Genomic DNA, 18,431 nt, shown 5'->3' on the forward strand with positions numbered 1-18,431 from the left:
AAATAATATAAAGGCAGCTCCTAAGGCATTCAAACCAGAATATCAGAAAAGCTATCATTTACACTATATAGACAGCAGGTGGTGATGTGTCTATTTAGGTATTTATACTGCACACATTCGTGTCAGAGCATAGGATCTGATGGCTATCAAGTCCCCCATATCCACGTCTTAGTTACCAGCATTAGTGTCTGTATCCATTCTGCATCAATGTCACAAGGACAACAGCTAGCACAGTACATTACACATACCTATAATATTTAACTTACTACATCACATTGAACATGCAGGCAACACAGCAATAAATCTCCCTATTCTGTTGCTATTATGCAGTTCTTCTGATGTAAAATATCAGACAGGCAGATTCTGCTGAGGTGCAGAAACTTTTCTCTGAGAGTGGGGTGGCACTGCTATGCTTGGCATTTACTATTCTCAGTATTAGCTACCTTCAACTAGACAGAAGTGGTACTGGCTTGTAGTTAAACATGTAAATAGAAGTTCAATTCCTACAGAGGCTGTTAAATTTTATTTAGCTCCCATCACTCTGTGTCCAACATTATCCCCTGAAAAGAAAAGTTCATGGATACAGAACCTCTCCCACACCATAAAACTCATTCCAAGAACAGGTTTTGCTGTATCTAACTTTCTATGTACCACTGCTCTCAAATTATGTTTTATAGTTAAGTACATACCAATGAAGGATAGCAATTGTTACTATGAAAGTTTGGAGAAAATGACAAACACGTATTCATGAGGAACTTCTTATCTTCCTCATTCCTTAGAACTTAGATATGGATTCATGGAATTCCTTAAACAAATTATGAGCCTGATACTACAAAGAATTAAGCACATGTGCTTAACTTTACTCATGTGCAAGCCATACCAGGGGTTCAACAAGAATTGAAGAGCCCATAAACTCTCTCTTGTATTATTAATAACCCCCCACCCACACACACACACTCACATCCCCGCCCCCTTTTTTTTAAACCTTAGAAATACTCTCATTTTTTCTATCAGTTTTGAAATTGGTAATTTTGGTTTTAAAGCATTTGAGGAATGTCCTTGATCTTTTAAAGTGTACAGTCCTGTCTGTACATTTTTAAAAAAATGGATATTAGACAGTGTCTGAAACAGTAGTTTATTTTCAGTATTTTGCTTACAGATACCTTCCTGAGATTCAATGTATGTACAAATCCAGACAAAGCACAAGAAATGTTCTAGAATTAACATCACTTTATAATCTCAAAGTGCTGTACAAGAACTAGTCAAGCCTCTTACCCTTCCTGTTACTACCCCATCGTACAGATGGTATAAAGAGACAGATTAAGTGGCTTGTCCAAGACCAGTATCAGCACTGGGGTTAGAACTCAGGAGATATTTATCTACATAACACCACACTGGTGAAGCATCTTGGTGTCGTGGATTGTACATGATTTGCACGCAAGAACTCCTGAGTTCTGATCCCAGTGCTCATATGAAGCCTGACCAGTGCTTGTACAGCACTTGGAAACTGTGACACAAGGGATATAAATGCTTAGGACTTAAAACTATTTTATTTTTAAAAGGTCTGCATTTAGAATGCTGCGTATAGGTTTGCTCATAACTTCTTGTGATCCGGTGCATCTGTAAGCAAAACATAGAAAATAAACACTCCTGTTTCAGACCTGCAAAATAGGCAGTCTAATATTCATTTAAAAATATATATATTTTAGAAGACTAATGGACATTCACCTGAACGGTTTTAAAATAAGCCATTTTAGTTTGTAAACTGATAGAGAAGACCCTGAGAGCATTTCTACAGTAAATATAAAAAATATCCCACAATAGCGTAGAGGCAACTTGGATTGAACATGGTTAGGAGACAGGAACTCCTGAGTTACAATTATGTAGCAGTGTATCCACAAAACACTAATTTCTTTAGTATTATTGTTATTGTGGTATGAACTAGGCTCTTCACATTTATACAAAGAAAGAACAAAGACAAACATACATATATCACATTTTTCAGTGATATAAAGTATACATGCCATGTTTTTTGTTCATTTTTACTATCTGTCAATCAACTGATGGCGTGTTCTGTTTCCACAGAACCCGATATTACAGGAGGAAAAGACCTACTGATCTAACCTCCTATCAATATAGAAGCGTCTCAGCAGCTTTCTGAACTATACTATTGATTTTAATCCATGCCTCTCCTTACATCCTCCTTTAAAGTAACTGTCATGATGTGGCCTGTCCTTCTAAAATTGGAAGATTTTTGCCCATGCCAGTCAGAGAAATATTTGTGAGGTTGCAGCCACAAGTGCAATTTACAGATGAAAAACTGCTTTGTCTCAACAGCATTTTGACTAGCTGCAATTTTGATCAGTGCTAATCCAAGATAAATTCAGGATTGGTTAACAGGCAGAGGCAACATGTTAACAGATCATGTTAATGAATACAGATGGGTGAGATGCTTACATAAATTATTTATAAAAGTACAGGTGACAAATAGGAACCACAGGGAAGAATGGCAGGTGGTGTTTTTAAACTTCTGATAACTCCTTGCATAAAAGTTACGTTAATTATTTTTGGTTTTCCCCATGAACTTCTTAAACAGGTTTATCTTAATAAAACAGGGAATTTCACAGAAATGAAGCTAATACTTTTACTGTACACGATGTGTACAAAATAATGGATCCATCTTTTACTGTATTGTACGGTGTCTGGCTTTTTTGTTGGCCTGTTAGTTACCAAGATGGAAAGTTTGAGGGGGGAAAATCCCACAGAGAGGAAACACTAAATTTATAAACTCCGAATGAATGACAGTTTTGAAGAGGGCAAGAGCAGGCTCAGTAGATTGTGCATGTGTGCACACACACACCAATGAATTTTATATAAATATAAAAATTCATTCATATATGTAATGCGTGTGTGTATGTGCGTATATATATATGAATGAATGAAGTGCAACTCATACCTGTTTATGAGGACCCCTGAGTATGTGCGCCTTGGCGCCTTCACAAGCCGTCCTCATTGCTTCCAGTGACGGTGTTCCCAATAGATCTGTGATCAAATCCAACTGTAGGTGTAGAATACGTACATTACAGATTAATTTCAGAGATATGCTTATCTTTGAATTCACACAAAGCTGGAACAATGGATTTGTAAAGTCTGATTCAGTCTGAAATAAGCTTCTAAAGTTAAATTTTACTTTTAATAAACTACGTAAGTGCAATCAGTTTTAAATAGACACTAAAATAAAACTAGATTAATGGCAAAGACAAACAAACTATTCACTACCATGTTTGGGAGTATTTACTGTAGGTTTATGGAAATGTTTTATTGTAATTAAAAAAACTAGATTTACTCTGTTATAATTTTTGAAAATACCATTTAAAATCTGTTATGCATACTACAAACTGAATGTCTAGTCTTGTTTGAATGTCAACAGTACACCTCAAAGCAGAGCAACGAAAGATAGGTAAAAACAGCCACATACAAATGCACAGATGGCAAAATATTTTTCAGTGATAAAACAACTTATGATCAGAACTACTATGCAAAGTATTATATAAAGTCAAATTCCAGTGCGCTCAAGTGTGAGAAATTCTTATGTGAACAAGAGTGCTTAGGCTGTTTAACGTTACTTTAGAGCAAAGAATCAAAACATGAAAAATGTCTAACAGAATCTGATTTAGTTTTCTTTTTAGATTAAATGTTCATCAGTAGATATTTAGGCTATGTGTATTCAATTTTGTGTAGCCTTTTCAAATTAGATGTTCTTGAATTTAAATTGTCCATTAGATAAAGAATGATTTCATCTCCTTTGTAGAACTGCTGATGTAAAGAAATGGTGTTAAATTACCTGAGCGGTGAATTTGTTTGGGAGGCAAGCATAAGTAAAAGGCCTGCCCAGGACCCAGGGAAGAGTAGTCTGGTTTTGGGTAGTGGGAAAGCAAGTTAATTGTATGGGAGTAGTTGTTAATATTATTGTAGTGTCAAGGAGCCCCAGTCATGGACCAGGACCCTATTGTGATAGGCACTGAACAAAAACAGAACAAAAAGATATTCACTACCTTAGATAATGCCTTGTTTTGAGTATGTCTTGTTGAGTTTGTTTTGTTTACATGTCTTTATTTGTGTAAGCAATAAATACTTTTAGTAGGATATATATATATTTTTTTTACTCTTATTGCCCACAAGCGTGTGCATGTACATGCATATTTATGGTGGAAAAAAAGACATTGCCAAATGCCAGGTAAAATTTCTTAGAAAAAGTCAGAGGGCAGATTAGAACCCAAGTGCCAAATGTACCTATATGACCATTATGCAGTTGAGCTAATGGATCAACTGCAAAGCTTTCCCTGCAGAGTAAAGCCATTATCATTGTACAGGCTAATATGGATGACAACCCACTTTGACTGTCAGTACAAAATAGGGAAGTGTGATTATTGCTTACACACCACCGAAGCATTTGTTGCTGTTAAAGCTGCCAGTCCCCTGCAAATATGAGATCATTTCCTACTCTCCAGCAGAGATCCCAATCTATAAAGGTGCCTCTTTGCACACACAACACTTTTGCTTGGTGTTGAGTATATGTCTAGCCCCACCCCAACAACAAATGATCTTTAAGTATAGGTACTGAAGTAGTAAAACAAATACCTATAAACATAACCAGATGGGGGAAACAAGATAGCTCATGCATTAGGGTTTTCTTCTTTTTGAAATTGGGGAAGTATATATTGTAAATTACCCAAACATAAGTGTGAATATGAAACCAGCAATACCACTGTGGAATTAACTGATCAAATCCTTAACAGGTGTAAACTGATGTTACTATCGGCTTCAATGGAGCAATGCCAATTTACATCAACTGAGGATCTGGCCCACGTCTGTAGTTTCCCATATCGTTAATATTTAACTATAACCTTCTCCCCTTAACCATATTTAACAGCTCAGAGGACACAACTGTCAGACTTTCATCTTTAAGTCACTGGGTTGCATTCCTATAACATCCATAGGTACACTGACGTTTCAGTGGCCGATTTTAAATAAGTTGATGGTCTCAGTATAGTTCCTACAGGACAGCTGTTCACACCACGGAAGTCACCACTACAGATGAAACCCTTGTTGATGTGTTGCATCTGAGACTATCACCCTCATCTTGAGAATTGCTTCTTCCAGAACAAGGCTCAGGAACACCAAAAGGCTTATAAGGCTTTGTTTGTTTAAAAATCTTATGTTTAACAATCTGAAGGTTTCAGTGTTGGGGGAGTATTCCGATCTACTGTTTAAATTCTTTTTAAAATCATGAATTATAAAACAATCCTGAAGCAAACTGACCATTAATCATACTAATTGCCAAATTTATTTTTTCTAAATTAAGTTGAAATGCAGCACTGTGTACACAGTATCAGCATGTAAATATCAACTGAAACCCAATGGTTTTTCTCTTTTTCCTAAATGTTGAAATCTGTTGGTCTCAGTTAGATCACGTTCACCTTATTTCAACACAGACCAAATTGGAAATTTTTTTGCCTACGTGTAAAGCAGGTGATACAAAAGCAGGTTTGAGGTTCAAAGGTGGTGATTTCAAGGAATTCTGCAGGACACTCTAGTGAAGACTTTTACCGTGAAGTTTAGTTATACCTGCTGAATGGGACTTTGGGCCTGAAACAATATTCTTCGGCCAAGTAGTTCTGCAAAGATACAGCCCACAGACCAAATATCAATCGCATTGCTGTAGTGACGGCTGCCCATCAGGATTTCCGGAGCCCGATAATACTGAGTGACAACTTCCTGAGTCATGTGACGAGATTCATCTAATTCTTCCACCCTGGCCAATCCAAAATCACAAATCTAAATTGAGAAGGTAAATAAATAAAAAAAAATTACCAAAATACTTAGTGCATTTCACACAGATATGTCTTTAGTAACAACGTATAAAATCCCAAACCAGCATTAATTGTTTTTAAAAATCTGCATATTGCAATAACTGCATAAGCAAACTTTACTTTTTTTCTTTTTTTTTAAATTAAGTGTTTGTTTTGGGGAGGCCTATTATGTTAATTTAGTTGCATAAATATTTAAATACCTAAAATATCTAAAATAATTATTTAGATTTTCTTGAAGTGACAATATATTTTTCAGCTGGCATTACGCTGTTAAGTTTAATATTAAAAACCCAATCCAGCATTTTGCTCTTAAAAGATCACTGACAACTTCCTGGGCTCGAAATGATTCATTCCAATACATATTTCCTTTTTTGATAGTGCTCCTTAAAGATGTCAGCAGTGAGATTTGGCCTTTCCTGTCACTAAAGAGTGCGGCTATTCTTAATTTTTTTTAGTTTCTTTTTATTAGGGTAAAGGAAAAAGTAGCCAGCCAAGATTTTCAAAATAAGGACCTAATTAAATTAAAAACAAAGAAAGCTGGTTTAATTACAGTAGGGCACATTTCCTTATCCTTAAAAGTATAAAAATAAATTAAAGGAGAAATCTCCAGCATTCACTGCCACCTTCATAGTGGCAATGTGTTACTGACAGTGCTGTAGCAACATGTTACAGGCTTTTCAAAACAGCTAAGCACACAACAATTCCCACTGAAGTCAATGGAAAAAAATTTCTGTCCATATAGCTTTACTCTTGTTTTTTTTTTTTGGGGGGGGGGGGGAAGATGTGGGGCTGCTTTTACTTATGAAAACACTTAACTGGGGAAAGATTCTATTAACCGACAAATCTTTTTGACCGTGACCCCTGATATATAATGAACTGTACAAATTTTAAATGAATAAATGTAGATACCACCTTAAGAACACAGTTGCTGTTCACAAGTAGGTTCCCTGGTTTAATGTCTCGATGTAAAATCCCAGCTGAATGTAGATATTTCAGACCTGAAATATTAAACAAAGTAAATATATTCTCTACTATAATCTATGACTGAGGACATATTTTCCTGAAAGGCATCATAAATCCTGAATCTGCAAAGACTTATGCATCTGCTTAACTTTACACACTGCTAGTAGTCCCATTGACTTTAACTCACTACTTTACTACTCAAGAATGACGTTAAACATATAAATAAGTCTTTGCAGGATCCAGGTCATAGAGAGCAAATTATTTAAGCAGACATACTTTTCAACATACTTTCTTCCTCTGTTTTCCTATAAAAGTACCCATATTACTGTATAAAAATTATTATATTATAAACAGTTCTTAGAAATCAATATATCTATTTCAATTACATAATTTCTGAAGCACTAACATGCAATGGAAGTATAACTAGAAGCTTTTAAGAGGAGTGTTCAAGAGGAAGTAGCGTGAGGCAGTACAATATACAACACAGGTTTTAGTTCAATGTAATTATTTTACAGCTCACAGTGCTGTGATGATTTTCTGTTGTTTATTACCTTGTAAACTGGTGGGCAGATACACCAGCCGTGGAATGTAAAATAAAGTTCCAAACTACAGTTTAGCCCAAGGCCCTTTATTCAGGGCTAACTTTATTACTACAAAAAATTTCAAAACAAAACAAAGCAACCCAGAGCATTTGGTCACTGCCAATAGAGGCCTTTCAACTTTCATCAGGCTGGGAGGGGAGAGGACAAACCATTCCCATGAGTTATCCCCCTCGCAGCTGCTTCCCCTGTGCTTTTATAGTCTCCGTGGTCGCAACTCTGGTCCATTTTAACAAAACAAACAATTCAGGAAGCACCTCACTAAAGCTCATCATGGAGTAAGCGTCCATGAAAGGAATGATGTCAGTGTGAAGTTCACAAGGTACTGGAAATGTAGCAGACAAAATGGGTAGTGCTGCTCAAAGGTCAAGTGACCAGGGCAGATAGAATCCAAAATTATTCACAGAGCTCTCTGAAGAGGCTCCAATTGGCAGCATTACATTGTCATCTTGACGGAAATTAAAGTTGATGTGTACTACCACTTACTCTAAAGCCAACTCGCGACAGGCACAAACACAATTTGTCCTTCAGAGGGATAAACCTTTCCTCTGGTGCTACAGGCTTGGCTGGGGGACAGTACCGCCTTTGGATGTGCTTTACACCTCCTTGTTCTGACATTGCTGAATATAACCCAATAACTATTTTTAATCAAGAAAAAATGGCTTCTGTTTATTTTCACCTGATTTTCATTGCGGGTGGGGAAAACAAAAAGAACACATGGAAAGTGAGGCAGTTGAGAACTGATTACAAGTCAGAAGTCCAGCTCATTAACCTGAATCAGTAATTTCCGAATCCACTGAAAGATCTAAATTTATAATCAGTATCATAAGATTATTTGTACTGAGCCAATTTTCGCGGCCATTTCTACAACCATTTCAGTTATGTTGTTGTACAATATAGCATCATATTTAGTTCTGGCTAAAATGTATTCACCAGATAGGATGGCCTCAGGTGTCTTCTCTGCACCCTAATTCAAAAGGCACTTTACTTCACAAGATCCATCGTTTAAAAAAAATCAGTGTTGTGCTTCATTTTTTCAGTAACCATTAGAAAAGTCATTCAGGTTAAAACACAAGGATGGCCACCTTTATACATACAGTACGCTAAAAAAGCAGCAAGGCCAAGAGCTTCTTGCACACATTTGCTATTTTTTCAAAGACAACATTAAGTAACAAAACAATTTATTAAATATATCTTGTTCTACACATTAGTGAGGCAAGTCTTGGGAGTAAAAGCTCAGAAACTACGAAGAGAAAATTACCAAGTAAGAATACACCACTTAGTTCAATATTGTTTCATCAATTTTAAACAAAAGTTTACCTCTTAAAATCTGGTAAAGAAAAACTTTGACATGATCCGAGCTGAGTGGTTGAGGAGAGACGATAATCTTATGGAGGTCACTCTGCATCAATTCGGTGACAACGTATCTTCAAGTTATTAGTTAAGGAAAGTACAGAAAGTGAAGCATATAATCCATTTGAAACAGTTACTCTTGCTCTCAAGAATTTTAAGTCTTATAGCTCAAAGCCGTAGAATAACAAAAGAATAAAGCTTCTTGACTGATATAATAGAGGTCAAATCTCCAGACTTCCACAAGAATTACTTGACAATTCAGTTACAAGAGAAAACTTAAATTACTGAACAAAGCCACATTTATACTTATGTATATACATTACAAAACTATTTGAAAGACAAAACATGGTTCATGAAGGATAAGATGCCCAGTATTAATTTAATCATATTTTAAAGCCTGTAATTTTGGGCTCAAAATTCATATTAAATAATAAATTACATGCGATTCTGGTGGCCTCATCTTAACCCTTAGTGGAAATTTATCCACATCACATAACCAGACCAATTGATAGAGGTCAATACAGTTGGAAAATACAGCCCAAGCAGGGGTATTGTAGGTCAGTAGTCCATTGCTCTTATAGGAAGTTTCTACAGTGCATTGTGCCAGCTCTACCTGTAGTATCAATATTTCACTTCCACAAGCTCCAAATCTCCTTCCATGCACACACATACAAATCACTGGTTGTAAATCTCTTTCAAAGTTCTAATTTTAAAAAATAGCACCTCTATGTGGAAGAAAAGGCAAAAGCCACCAATTGGTGTGCTGTCACACACACAAAGCAACAGGTGTAGGAGGCTGCTGGTGATTTACAACACTAGCTGAACATTCCAAGTGCTGTTATTCTTGCTGACATCAATGTAGAGATGTAAATTAAGAAGGGGGACATGTCTGCTCAGAAATCGCAAAATACTGTCTTTCACAAATGGAGACATACAGCAGAGGGACCACAGAAACAACATTGTCAGGAAATTGATGAAGTTGTCAATTTCCTGAACATGGGGGTTATGGAGAAAAAAGTAACTCCTAAAAAACCCCAAAAAGGGTACCTTGGCTGCTGAGGATAGCTGCTCACCACATCAGGTATATCTGCTTACTTTACTGACACATTTTTGCTCACGTGAGCAGCAAAGAGCATACATAGCTGCTGAAAAGCAAGTTGTATTTTATTCTGCCTCCTGCGTCAACAAAATTTCCTGCTAAGAACTGATTTGCATTCTTTATTATTGATGAGCGTCTGCAATGACGGACAGTCTGAAGCAGAGCCAGTATGTCTTGATTTTCAAGTAACAAGTTGAATTTCTAATGCTGACGGTTCCGAAAAATCTTATTTTGATGTATAAACTGAGCAAGTTTGATAAGAGAATAAAGAAACATACTATGTTTACCCAGCTGCTTTGCAGGGGACAGCCACATTCAAAATGAAAAGGGAAATTCTGGGATTTTCTGTACTAATATACAAGTAACTTAATGTACTCACTGTTGCAGATGATCAGTCAAATATTGTGGCCTTATTTTCAATACATGATTATTATTTATATTATAATAATGCCGAGAGCCCCAGCTGTGGTTAGATAGTAGTGGTGGGCAGAGTACAAACACACATTTAAGAGATACTCCTTGGCCCAAAGAATATACAATCCACATAGTCAAAAAAGGTTAGGAGGAGAAACAAAGGCACAGAGAGGAAGTGCCTTGCCAAGGCCACACATCAGGTCAACTGCAGAGCCAGAAATAGAGCATATGTCTCTCAAGTCCCAGTCCAGTGTCTTCTTCAGTGAGTCACACTGTCTCATTTGCAATTCAAGCTAAGAGAATTGCAATCAGCTCTCCTGTGCTTCGAGGTATAAGCTGATGCTCTGCAGGGGACAGGAACAGCTCAACTTCCACCCACCAGAATTCAGCACTGCACAATTGTGAGGGGCATAATATTTTTCCTGCCTTCTTCTGAAGCATCGGGCCACTGCCAGAAGCAGGATAACAAAATGTATGGACTAATCCAGAAGAGAAAATTCTATCTTTCACACTTGACACTGACTTTTGGAAACAAAAATCCTTATGAATGAGACATAATCCAGTAGCATTCCTATCTGCTGTGCACCAGCCATGGCAATTCTGTAAACTCTGCACCTTTCAGTGGGATTTTCAAAAGTGTTGACCCTAACTCTGCAGCCACTGAAGTCGATAGGAGTTTTACCAGTGATTTCAGTGGGAACACCATTAAGTCAATGCTGAGTTGAGTGCTTTTTAAAAATCCCACCTTTAACCTGTAAAACCACTAGATCGTCTGTGCATCCACTACCTTAATACTTACAGCTAGGCTAAATCCTCTGCTAAATAACTCTGCAAATGACAGCAAACTAACTGTGAGATAGAGTTCAGAAAGATATCTAATCCAGTACACTGATAAACAGACAAGCCTTGTCAGGAATTTCCACCCCTTCTTCTTACCACTCCTTGGTTAGTGAATCAGCACAGTTAAAACCTCATGTACGATGACCCAGTAAGATCCTTTCTTCCCCAGCCAAATGATTGCTTACCCCACCAACCCTATCTGTTGCTTCATATAAATTACCATTCACTTCATTCCTTTCGAGTATCAAATTTTTTAGGTCCTATATCTAACCAGGTTTTAGACATCATCTAAAAATGCATTCAAATTTTTTAACTGGTACAGTACTAAAACCTACCAAGTTATATTTAATAAATTAATGACATCTCACATAATTTTCTAACAAAAACTTCCCTAGAACTTCTCTCATAAATGTAACCCAAAGAGAAGTTCAGCAACATTGCAATACAATAATTTTTAGTTTAATAAAGCAGTTTCCACTTTGCAAAGGCCTCCTTTTAATAGTTATGCCAGCTTTTTTACATTTCATTTTACCTGCTGGCTGCAACTTATCCTGAAATTCTACAGTTTCCAATAAAATATTCAAAAACCCAAAAGCAATACTGTGCACTTTATTATAAGATTTCTGTTTTGCTATACCACAAATCCTCCTAAATCTCAATCCCTAGCATAATGTCTCCCAGATGTCTCAACTAGTTGCCATGCCAACTAAAGCCGCTTAAATTAAATGAGGGCCTGAAATGGCACCTGCACCACTCCAGGTCTGTTGCGCATTAAATAAAGCTCTCTTGACAGGGGCTCAGAGGTGCCATTAACTTGAACAGCAGCTATCTGATTATTGTGTCTGGATAATTTAATGAGGATCTCTAAACAAGAGTGAAAGCAGGACTTGCTCAGTGTATCTGTCTTTTGCAAATGTGGCAGCCTCTTAAACAGCTGGTGTCCAACCAGGTCAATGTCTTTGCTTAGGCCTGTTAATATTTAGCTAAAATAACAGGCTGTGTCTAAAGTTATGGGATTTCAATAAAATATTTTAACTGACACTTGCATTTTTCCTATTTAAATTGATCTATAATATATGCTGGCCAGTAGGAGGTCACTGGAGCTATATTACACAGCTAAACTGAACATTACAACCAGATGAAAATTGCTACTGACAGCTGTAATTATTTAAGTAGCCGTATAAAATTAGAACTACAAAGTGTACCAGTTCGCTTCAGACAATTATAAAGGAAAATGCAGAGCACAATAGACCCTCACTAATTCACACCAACTCGGAGACCCACCAAAATTAGTAAATTTTGCAAATTGAGACGAAAGCAAACAAAAACCAACAATATTGCATGAAAGTGTACTTTGTTCCTTAGATGTATTAACTTAATTTCAATAATGTATAAACATAACTCATGTCCTATAGTGAAGGCTATGTTTTAGTCACAGGTATTTTTAGTAAAAGTCATGGACAGGTTATAGGCAGTAAACAAAAATTCACAGCCCGTGACCTGTCCATGACTTGTACTATATACTTCTGACTAAATCTTGGGGAGGGTGGTGGCCCAGGGGTGCTGCAGGTGCTTGAGGGGGAGGGGCGGCCCGGGGGCACTGCGGCTGCGAGCAGTGGCACATGGCCTGGGACCTGCGCTGGTACTGATGTGGGGGGTTTGGCAGGGCTGGCAGGCTCCCTACTCAGCTCTGCGCCTCCCTGGAAGCGGCAACATCCCTCAGCTCCTAAGCGGAGGCACAGCCATACAGCTCTGCACCCTGCCTCCTCCCTAAGCACTGGCTCCGCAACTCCCCTTTGCCGGGAACTGCGGCCAATGGGAGCTGTGGGGGCGGTGCCTGCAGGCAAAGGCAGCACGCAGTGCCCCCTGGCCATGCCTCTCCTTAGAAACAAGGGATGTCACTGCTTCCGGGGAGCCCCCCTGAGGTAAGCACCGCCCAGAGTGCTCACCTCCTCCTGTGCCCCAACCCCGAGCCCCCCTCCCAAACTCCTGCCGGAGGGGGAGGGGAGAGAGACAGTGGCCTGAGACTGCCCCAGCAGTGGCTGGGGCAGCCCCTGGGCGAGCCGCACAAGTTGCTCAGGCAACCCCCAGGTCAGCCGCACCAGAAGTCATCGAAAAAAATCACAGAATCCATGACTTCTGTGACCAACTCGCAGCCTTACCTATAGTATATTGACAAGAAATCTCACATTTAGGTTGGGATGAGACGACCATGTTTTGGCCAAGTTATGGGGTATGTGGATTAGCAGACTATGAATTAGCAAGGTCCTGAGGAAGTAAATGGTGAAAGATGTGTTCAGCTGCTATGTTACCATGGGAAAAGGTTTCAACAGTTTATTTCTAACCAGAGAAGTTCTTATAATTTTTACATTTCAGGATGCCCTTTGAAACAGAGATGGGAATTCTCTCATTCAGCCACTTTAGCACATTAGGATCATACTAGCCCAATCTGTGGTGCCATATCTGTTTCTTCTTGCCACTTCCCAAATGCAATAACCCATTCATCATAATTCTCCTGTAATACACTTGTTTCATATTAATATCAAAGTAAGAAAAGGCTGGCCTGGTTAAGAATAGTATTAGAATTAATGGAATAAAATCTCATGAAACTTATTTCTATATATCCTCATTTATAGTTAAAAATATGCTGGCATTTCCTCTCAACCCATGTTAATTATTAACTGGCAGTGGAATCACCATCTATTACGTAAGGGGTGTTGTGGGCTCTGTTGTTCTAGTTGGCAAGAGTAAAATGTTCAGGGCTCTGTGATGCTCAGTAAAAACCACTAGTTTGAAAACCTCCTATTTAACTAGTGGTATAATGAGTGAAGATTCACTCCCTGAAGGCATGGGAAAGAACGAGATAACAGAACATGGCCTGTGGTACTGCGATAAATTACACCAACTATTTTAAGATTTTCTAAATCCTCTCAATTATATAATTATTTGGACTCAAGATTAAATTAATTTGATGTTTAAATGGGAAATTCTTCAAGTGCTTGTATTACTATGCACGTGTTGCAGTTTACAGCTTTGATACAGCACAGTATGCATGTAAGGCTTCAGTACAACTATTAAATGAAGCCATGCATAAAAGAGGAAGCAATGTAAGAAGCAGTACAAATTAAGGGGAGAAGTATTTTTATGGATGACCTACTGATACACCAGTCACTACTGATTTTAAAAAAAAATAAATACCTGCAGACATTTGGAATAGAGAAAAGACGGTTACTCACCTGTAGTAACTGTTGTTCTTCGAGATGTGTTGCTCCAATCCATTCCAGTTAGGTGTGCGCGCCGCGCGTGCACGGCTCTTCGGAAGATTTTTACCCTAGCAACTCCGGCGGGCCGGCTGGGCGCCCCCTGGAGTGGCGCCGCTATAGCGCTGAATATATACCCCAGCCGGCCCGTCCGCTCCTCAGTTCCTTCTTGCCGGCTACTCCGACAGTGGGGAAGGTGGGCGGGTCTGGAATTGATTGGAGCAACACATCTCGAAGAACAACAGTTACTACAGGTAGTAACCGTCTTTTTCTTCTTCGAGTGATTGCTCCAATGCATTCCAGTTAGGTGATTCCCAGCCCTTACCTAGGCGGTGGGGTCGGAGTGAGACGTGGCAGAGTGTAAAACTGCTGAGCCGAAGGCTGCGTCGTCTCGAGACTGCTGCACCAACGCATAGTGGGAGGCGAAGGTGTGGACCGAAGACCATGTGGCCGCTCGACCATATGTCCTGGATGGGGACCTGGCTCAGGAAGGCGGCAGACGAGGCTTGCGCCCTCGTGGAATGAGCGGTGAAGCGGCCCGGGGGCAACGCGAGCCAGCTCGTAGCATGCTCTGATGCACTGAGTTACCCAGGAGGAGATGCGCTGGGAAGAGACCGCTCGCCTTTCATGCGGTCGGCGACTGCTATGAAGAGTTGTGTAGACCGCCGAAAAGGTTTTGTACGCTCGATGTAAAAAGCGAGCGCTCTACGGACGTCGAGGGTGTGGAGCTGTTGTTCCCTTGGCGAGGCATGGGGCTTCGGGAAGAAGACCGGGAGAAAGATGTCCTGAGTGAGGTGGAACGCCGAGACCACTTTTGGCAGGAAGGCCGGATGCGGACGAAGCTGCACCTTGTCCGTGTGGAAGACAGTGTAAGGCGGACCTACCGTCAGCGCCCGGAGCTCCGAGACTCGTCTGGCCGATGTTATGGCGACGAGGAAGGCCGTCTTCCAGGAGAGGTAAAGAAGAGAACACGTGGCCATCGGTTTCGAATGGCGGACCCATGAGTCTGGACAGGACGAGGTTCAAATCCCAGGTTGGGGCCGGACGCCGCACCGGCGGGTACAATCGGTCCAGGCCTTTCAGGAAGCGGGAGACCATCGGATTGGAAAAGATGGAGCGACCTTCCAGGGAAGGACGAAAAGCGGCCACCGCTGCCAGGTGTACCCGCAATGAGGAGACCGCCAGACCTTGCACCTTAAGGTACCAAAGGTAGTCCAAGATGGTAGGGACGGGTACGATGAAAGGGTTGAGCCCCTCGTTGGTCCACACCAGAGCGCGAACCTCTTCCATTTCGCCAGGTAGGTGGAGCGAGTGGAAGGCTTTCTGCTCTCAAGCAGGACTTGCTGCACGGCCGCCGAACAGTCCCTCTCTGCGTGGGTCAACCACGCAGGTACCAAGGCTGTAAGATGGAGGGACTGCAGGTTCGGATGGTGGAGTCTGCCGAAGTCCTGCGTGATGAGGTCCGGCCATAACGGGAGGGAGATGGGATCCCGAACGGAGAGCTCGAGCAGCAGGGTGTACCAATGCTGTCTCGGCCAGGCCGGAGCCACGAGTATGACGGTGGCTCGATACCTCCTCAGCTTCTGGAGAACTCAGAGCACGAGAGGAAAGGGAGGGAAGGCATAGAGGAGGAGAGTCTGCCAGGGATACAGGAACGCGTCCGACAGAGAGCCCGGCGTGTGACCTCGGAACGAGCAAAACTGGTGACAGTTCCTGTTCGCCTTGGAGGCGAAGAGGTCGACCCGGGGAAACCCCCACCTCTGTAAAATCGTATGTGCAACGTCGGGACGAAGGGACCACTCGTGGGAGAGAAACGACCTGCTGAGATATGGTCGGCCAGCGTGTTCTGCACTCCCGGAAGAAAAGACGCTTCTAGGTGAAATGGAGTGGTCACGCAGAAGTCCCACAGGAGGATCGCTTCCTCGCAGAGGGGAGAAGAGCGGGCTCCGCCTGCTTGTTCACATAGTACAATCGCAGCGGTGTTGTCCGTGAGTACTGTTACACAACGGCGTTGTAGGTGGGAGCAGAAGGTCCGGCAGGCGAGGCGGATGGCACGGAGCTCGCGGACATTGATGTGTAGCGCGAGTTCCTGGGGCGACCAAAGGCCTTGGGTTGTGAAGCTCGCCCAGGTGGGCCCCCCCAACCGAGCGCTGAGGCATCCGTCGTCAGCGTAACGGATGGGCGAGGAGGATGGAACGGGACCCCCGCACACACGACCTCCGGGGTGAGCCACCAGCGAGGGAGTCGAGGGCCTTCCTGTTGACCGTGACCACCATGTCGATGGGGTCTCGATGAGGCCGGTACACCGTCGCGAGCCAGGACTGGAAGGGGCGAAAGATGGAGCCGCGCATATGCGGTGACATACGTGCAGGAGGCCATGTGACCCAGAAGGCGTAGGCAGGAGCGCACGGTTGTGGTCGGGAAGGCGACGAGATTCCGGATTATGGAGGTCATCGTCTGGTGCCGGGCGGGCCGCCGGGGAAGAGAGGCCCTGCCAACCGTGGAGTCGAGAACCGCTCCGATGAACTCCAGCCGCTGCGTTGGGAGGCAAAGTGGACTTCTCGTGTTTGATGAGAAGACCAAGCCGCTGAAAGAGAGACAGAATTTCTGCCATCTGTTCTATCACGAGCTGACGGGACTGAGCTCGGACCAGCCAGTCGTCGAGATACGGGTAGACGTGCATCTGACGACGGCGGAGGGCTGCAGCTACGACTGCCATGCATTTTGTGAATACCCTCGGTGCCCGTGGAGAGTCCGAATGGCAACACGGCGAACTGGTAGTTGGGCGTTGTTGACCACAAACCGAAGGTAACGCCGATGAGGAGGACAGATCGCGACATGGAAGTAGGCGTCCTTCATGTCGAGGGGCGGGCAAACCAGTCTCCGGATCCAGGGAAGGAATAATGGTCCCCAGGGTGACCATACGAAACTTTGGGCTTGAGCAGATATTTGTTCAACTCGCGAAGGTCCAGGATAGGACGTAGCCCGCCTTTCGCCTTGGGGATGAGAAAATAACGTGAGTAGAATCCCCTGCCCCGCCTGTCTTGAGGCACTGCTTCTATGGCACCCACGCTCAACAGAGTCCGAACCTCTTTGCAAGAGGACTTGCTCGTGAGAGGGGTCCCTGAAGAGGACAGGGAGGGTGGGTGGGAAGGCGGGGGCGAAACAAATTGAAGGCGGTATCCCGACTGGACTGTTTGAAGCACCCAGTTGTCCGATGTTAAGCGGGACCACGCCGAAAAGAAATGGGAAAGGCGGTTTGTAAAATAAAGGGGAAGGATCCGGTAGGGAGAGTGATGGGCCGTCCTCGATCGTCCCATCAAAAGGCCTGCTTAGCCCCCTGCGGGTCTTGGAAGCGGCCTGGCCCTGGTTGCGGCGGTTTGCCGGACGGACGACGGCGATTTTGGGTCGGACGTCTGCTGGTGTAGGGGCGATAACGCTGTGATAGCGGGAGGGCTGCGGCCGGAAGGGCCTGCGCTGCGTCGCCGGCGTGTGCATTCCGAGCGTGCGGATGGCAACACGCCCGTCCTTCAGGGTCTCGATCCGAGCATCCGTCTTTTCGGAAAACAGACCCTGGGTGTCGAAGGGGAGGTCCTGGAGTGTATATTGCACCTCCGGCGGCAGGGTGGAGGACTGCAGCCAGGAGATGCGCCTCATTGTCACGCCGGATGCCAAGGTCCGAGCCCCGGAGTCCGCGGCGTCGAGGGCGGCCGTAATAGATGACCGAGAGGACTTCTTCCCCTCGTCCAGCAAGGCGGAGAACTCCTGGCGTGATGTGGAAGGCAGGAGCTCCGAGAACTTCGCCAGGACGTCAGAATGTCAAAGACTTACCTGGCGAGGAGGACCATGATGTTTGCGATCCTCAAGCTGCAAACCCCCGGCGGAGTAAATCTTACGGCCGAGCAAGTCCATGCGCTTGGCTTCCTTGGATTTAGGCGCAGCGGCAGGTTGGCCGCGCCTCTCCCGGTCGTTAACAGATTGGACCACGAGGGAGTCCGGGGTTGGGTGAGAGTAAAGGTACTCATAGCCT

General features: G+C 42.6%; 1 protein-coding gene across 3 annotated transcripts in view; it reads right to left on the minus strand.

Moving 5' to 3' along the window:
* NLK (nemo like kinase) overlaps positions 1-18,431 on the minus strand; it is a 112,312-nt gene that overhangs the window by 17,100 nt on the left and 76,781 nt on the right. For 2 of the 3 annotated variants that reach the window (XM_044994006.1, XM_044994007.1), the window contains exons 4-7: positions 8,756-8,862; positions 6,786-6,871; positions 5,629-5,838; positions 2,957-3,058 (exon numbers count right to left, since the gene is read on the minus strand). In XM_044994006.1, coding sequence (XP_044849941.1) covers positions 2,957-3,058; positions 5,629-5,838; positions 6,786-6,871; positions 8,756-8,862 — 505 coding nt within the window. Of the gene's footprint in view, positions 1-1,325; positions 1,621-2,956; positions 3,059-5,628; positions 5,839-6,785; positions 6,872-8,755; positions 8,863-18,431 lie in introns of those variants that run through there. The other variant, XM_044994008.1, reaches the window with a different exon arrangement.

The sequence above is a fragment of the Mauremys mutica genome, chromosome 19, assembly GCF_020497125.1.
Source record: "Mauremys mutica isolate MM-2020 ecotype Southern chromosome 19, ASM2049712v1, whole genome shotgun sequence".
Classification (NCBI taxonomy): Eukaryota; Metazoa; Chordata; order Testudines; family Geoemydidae; genus Mauremys; species Mauremys mutica.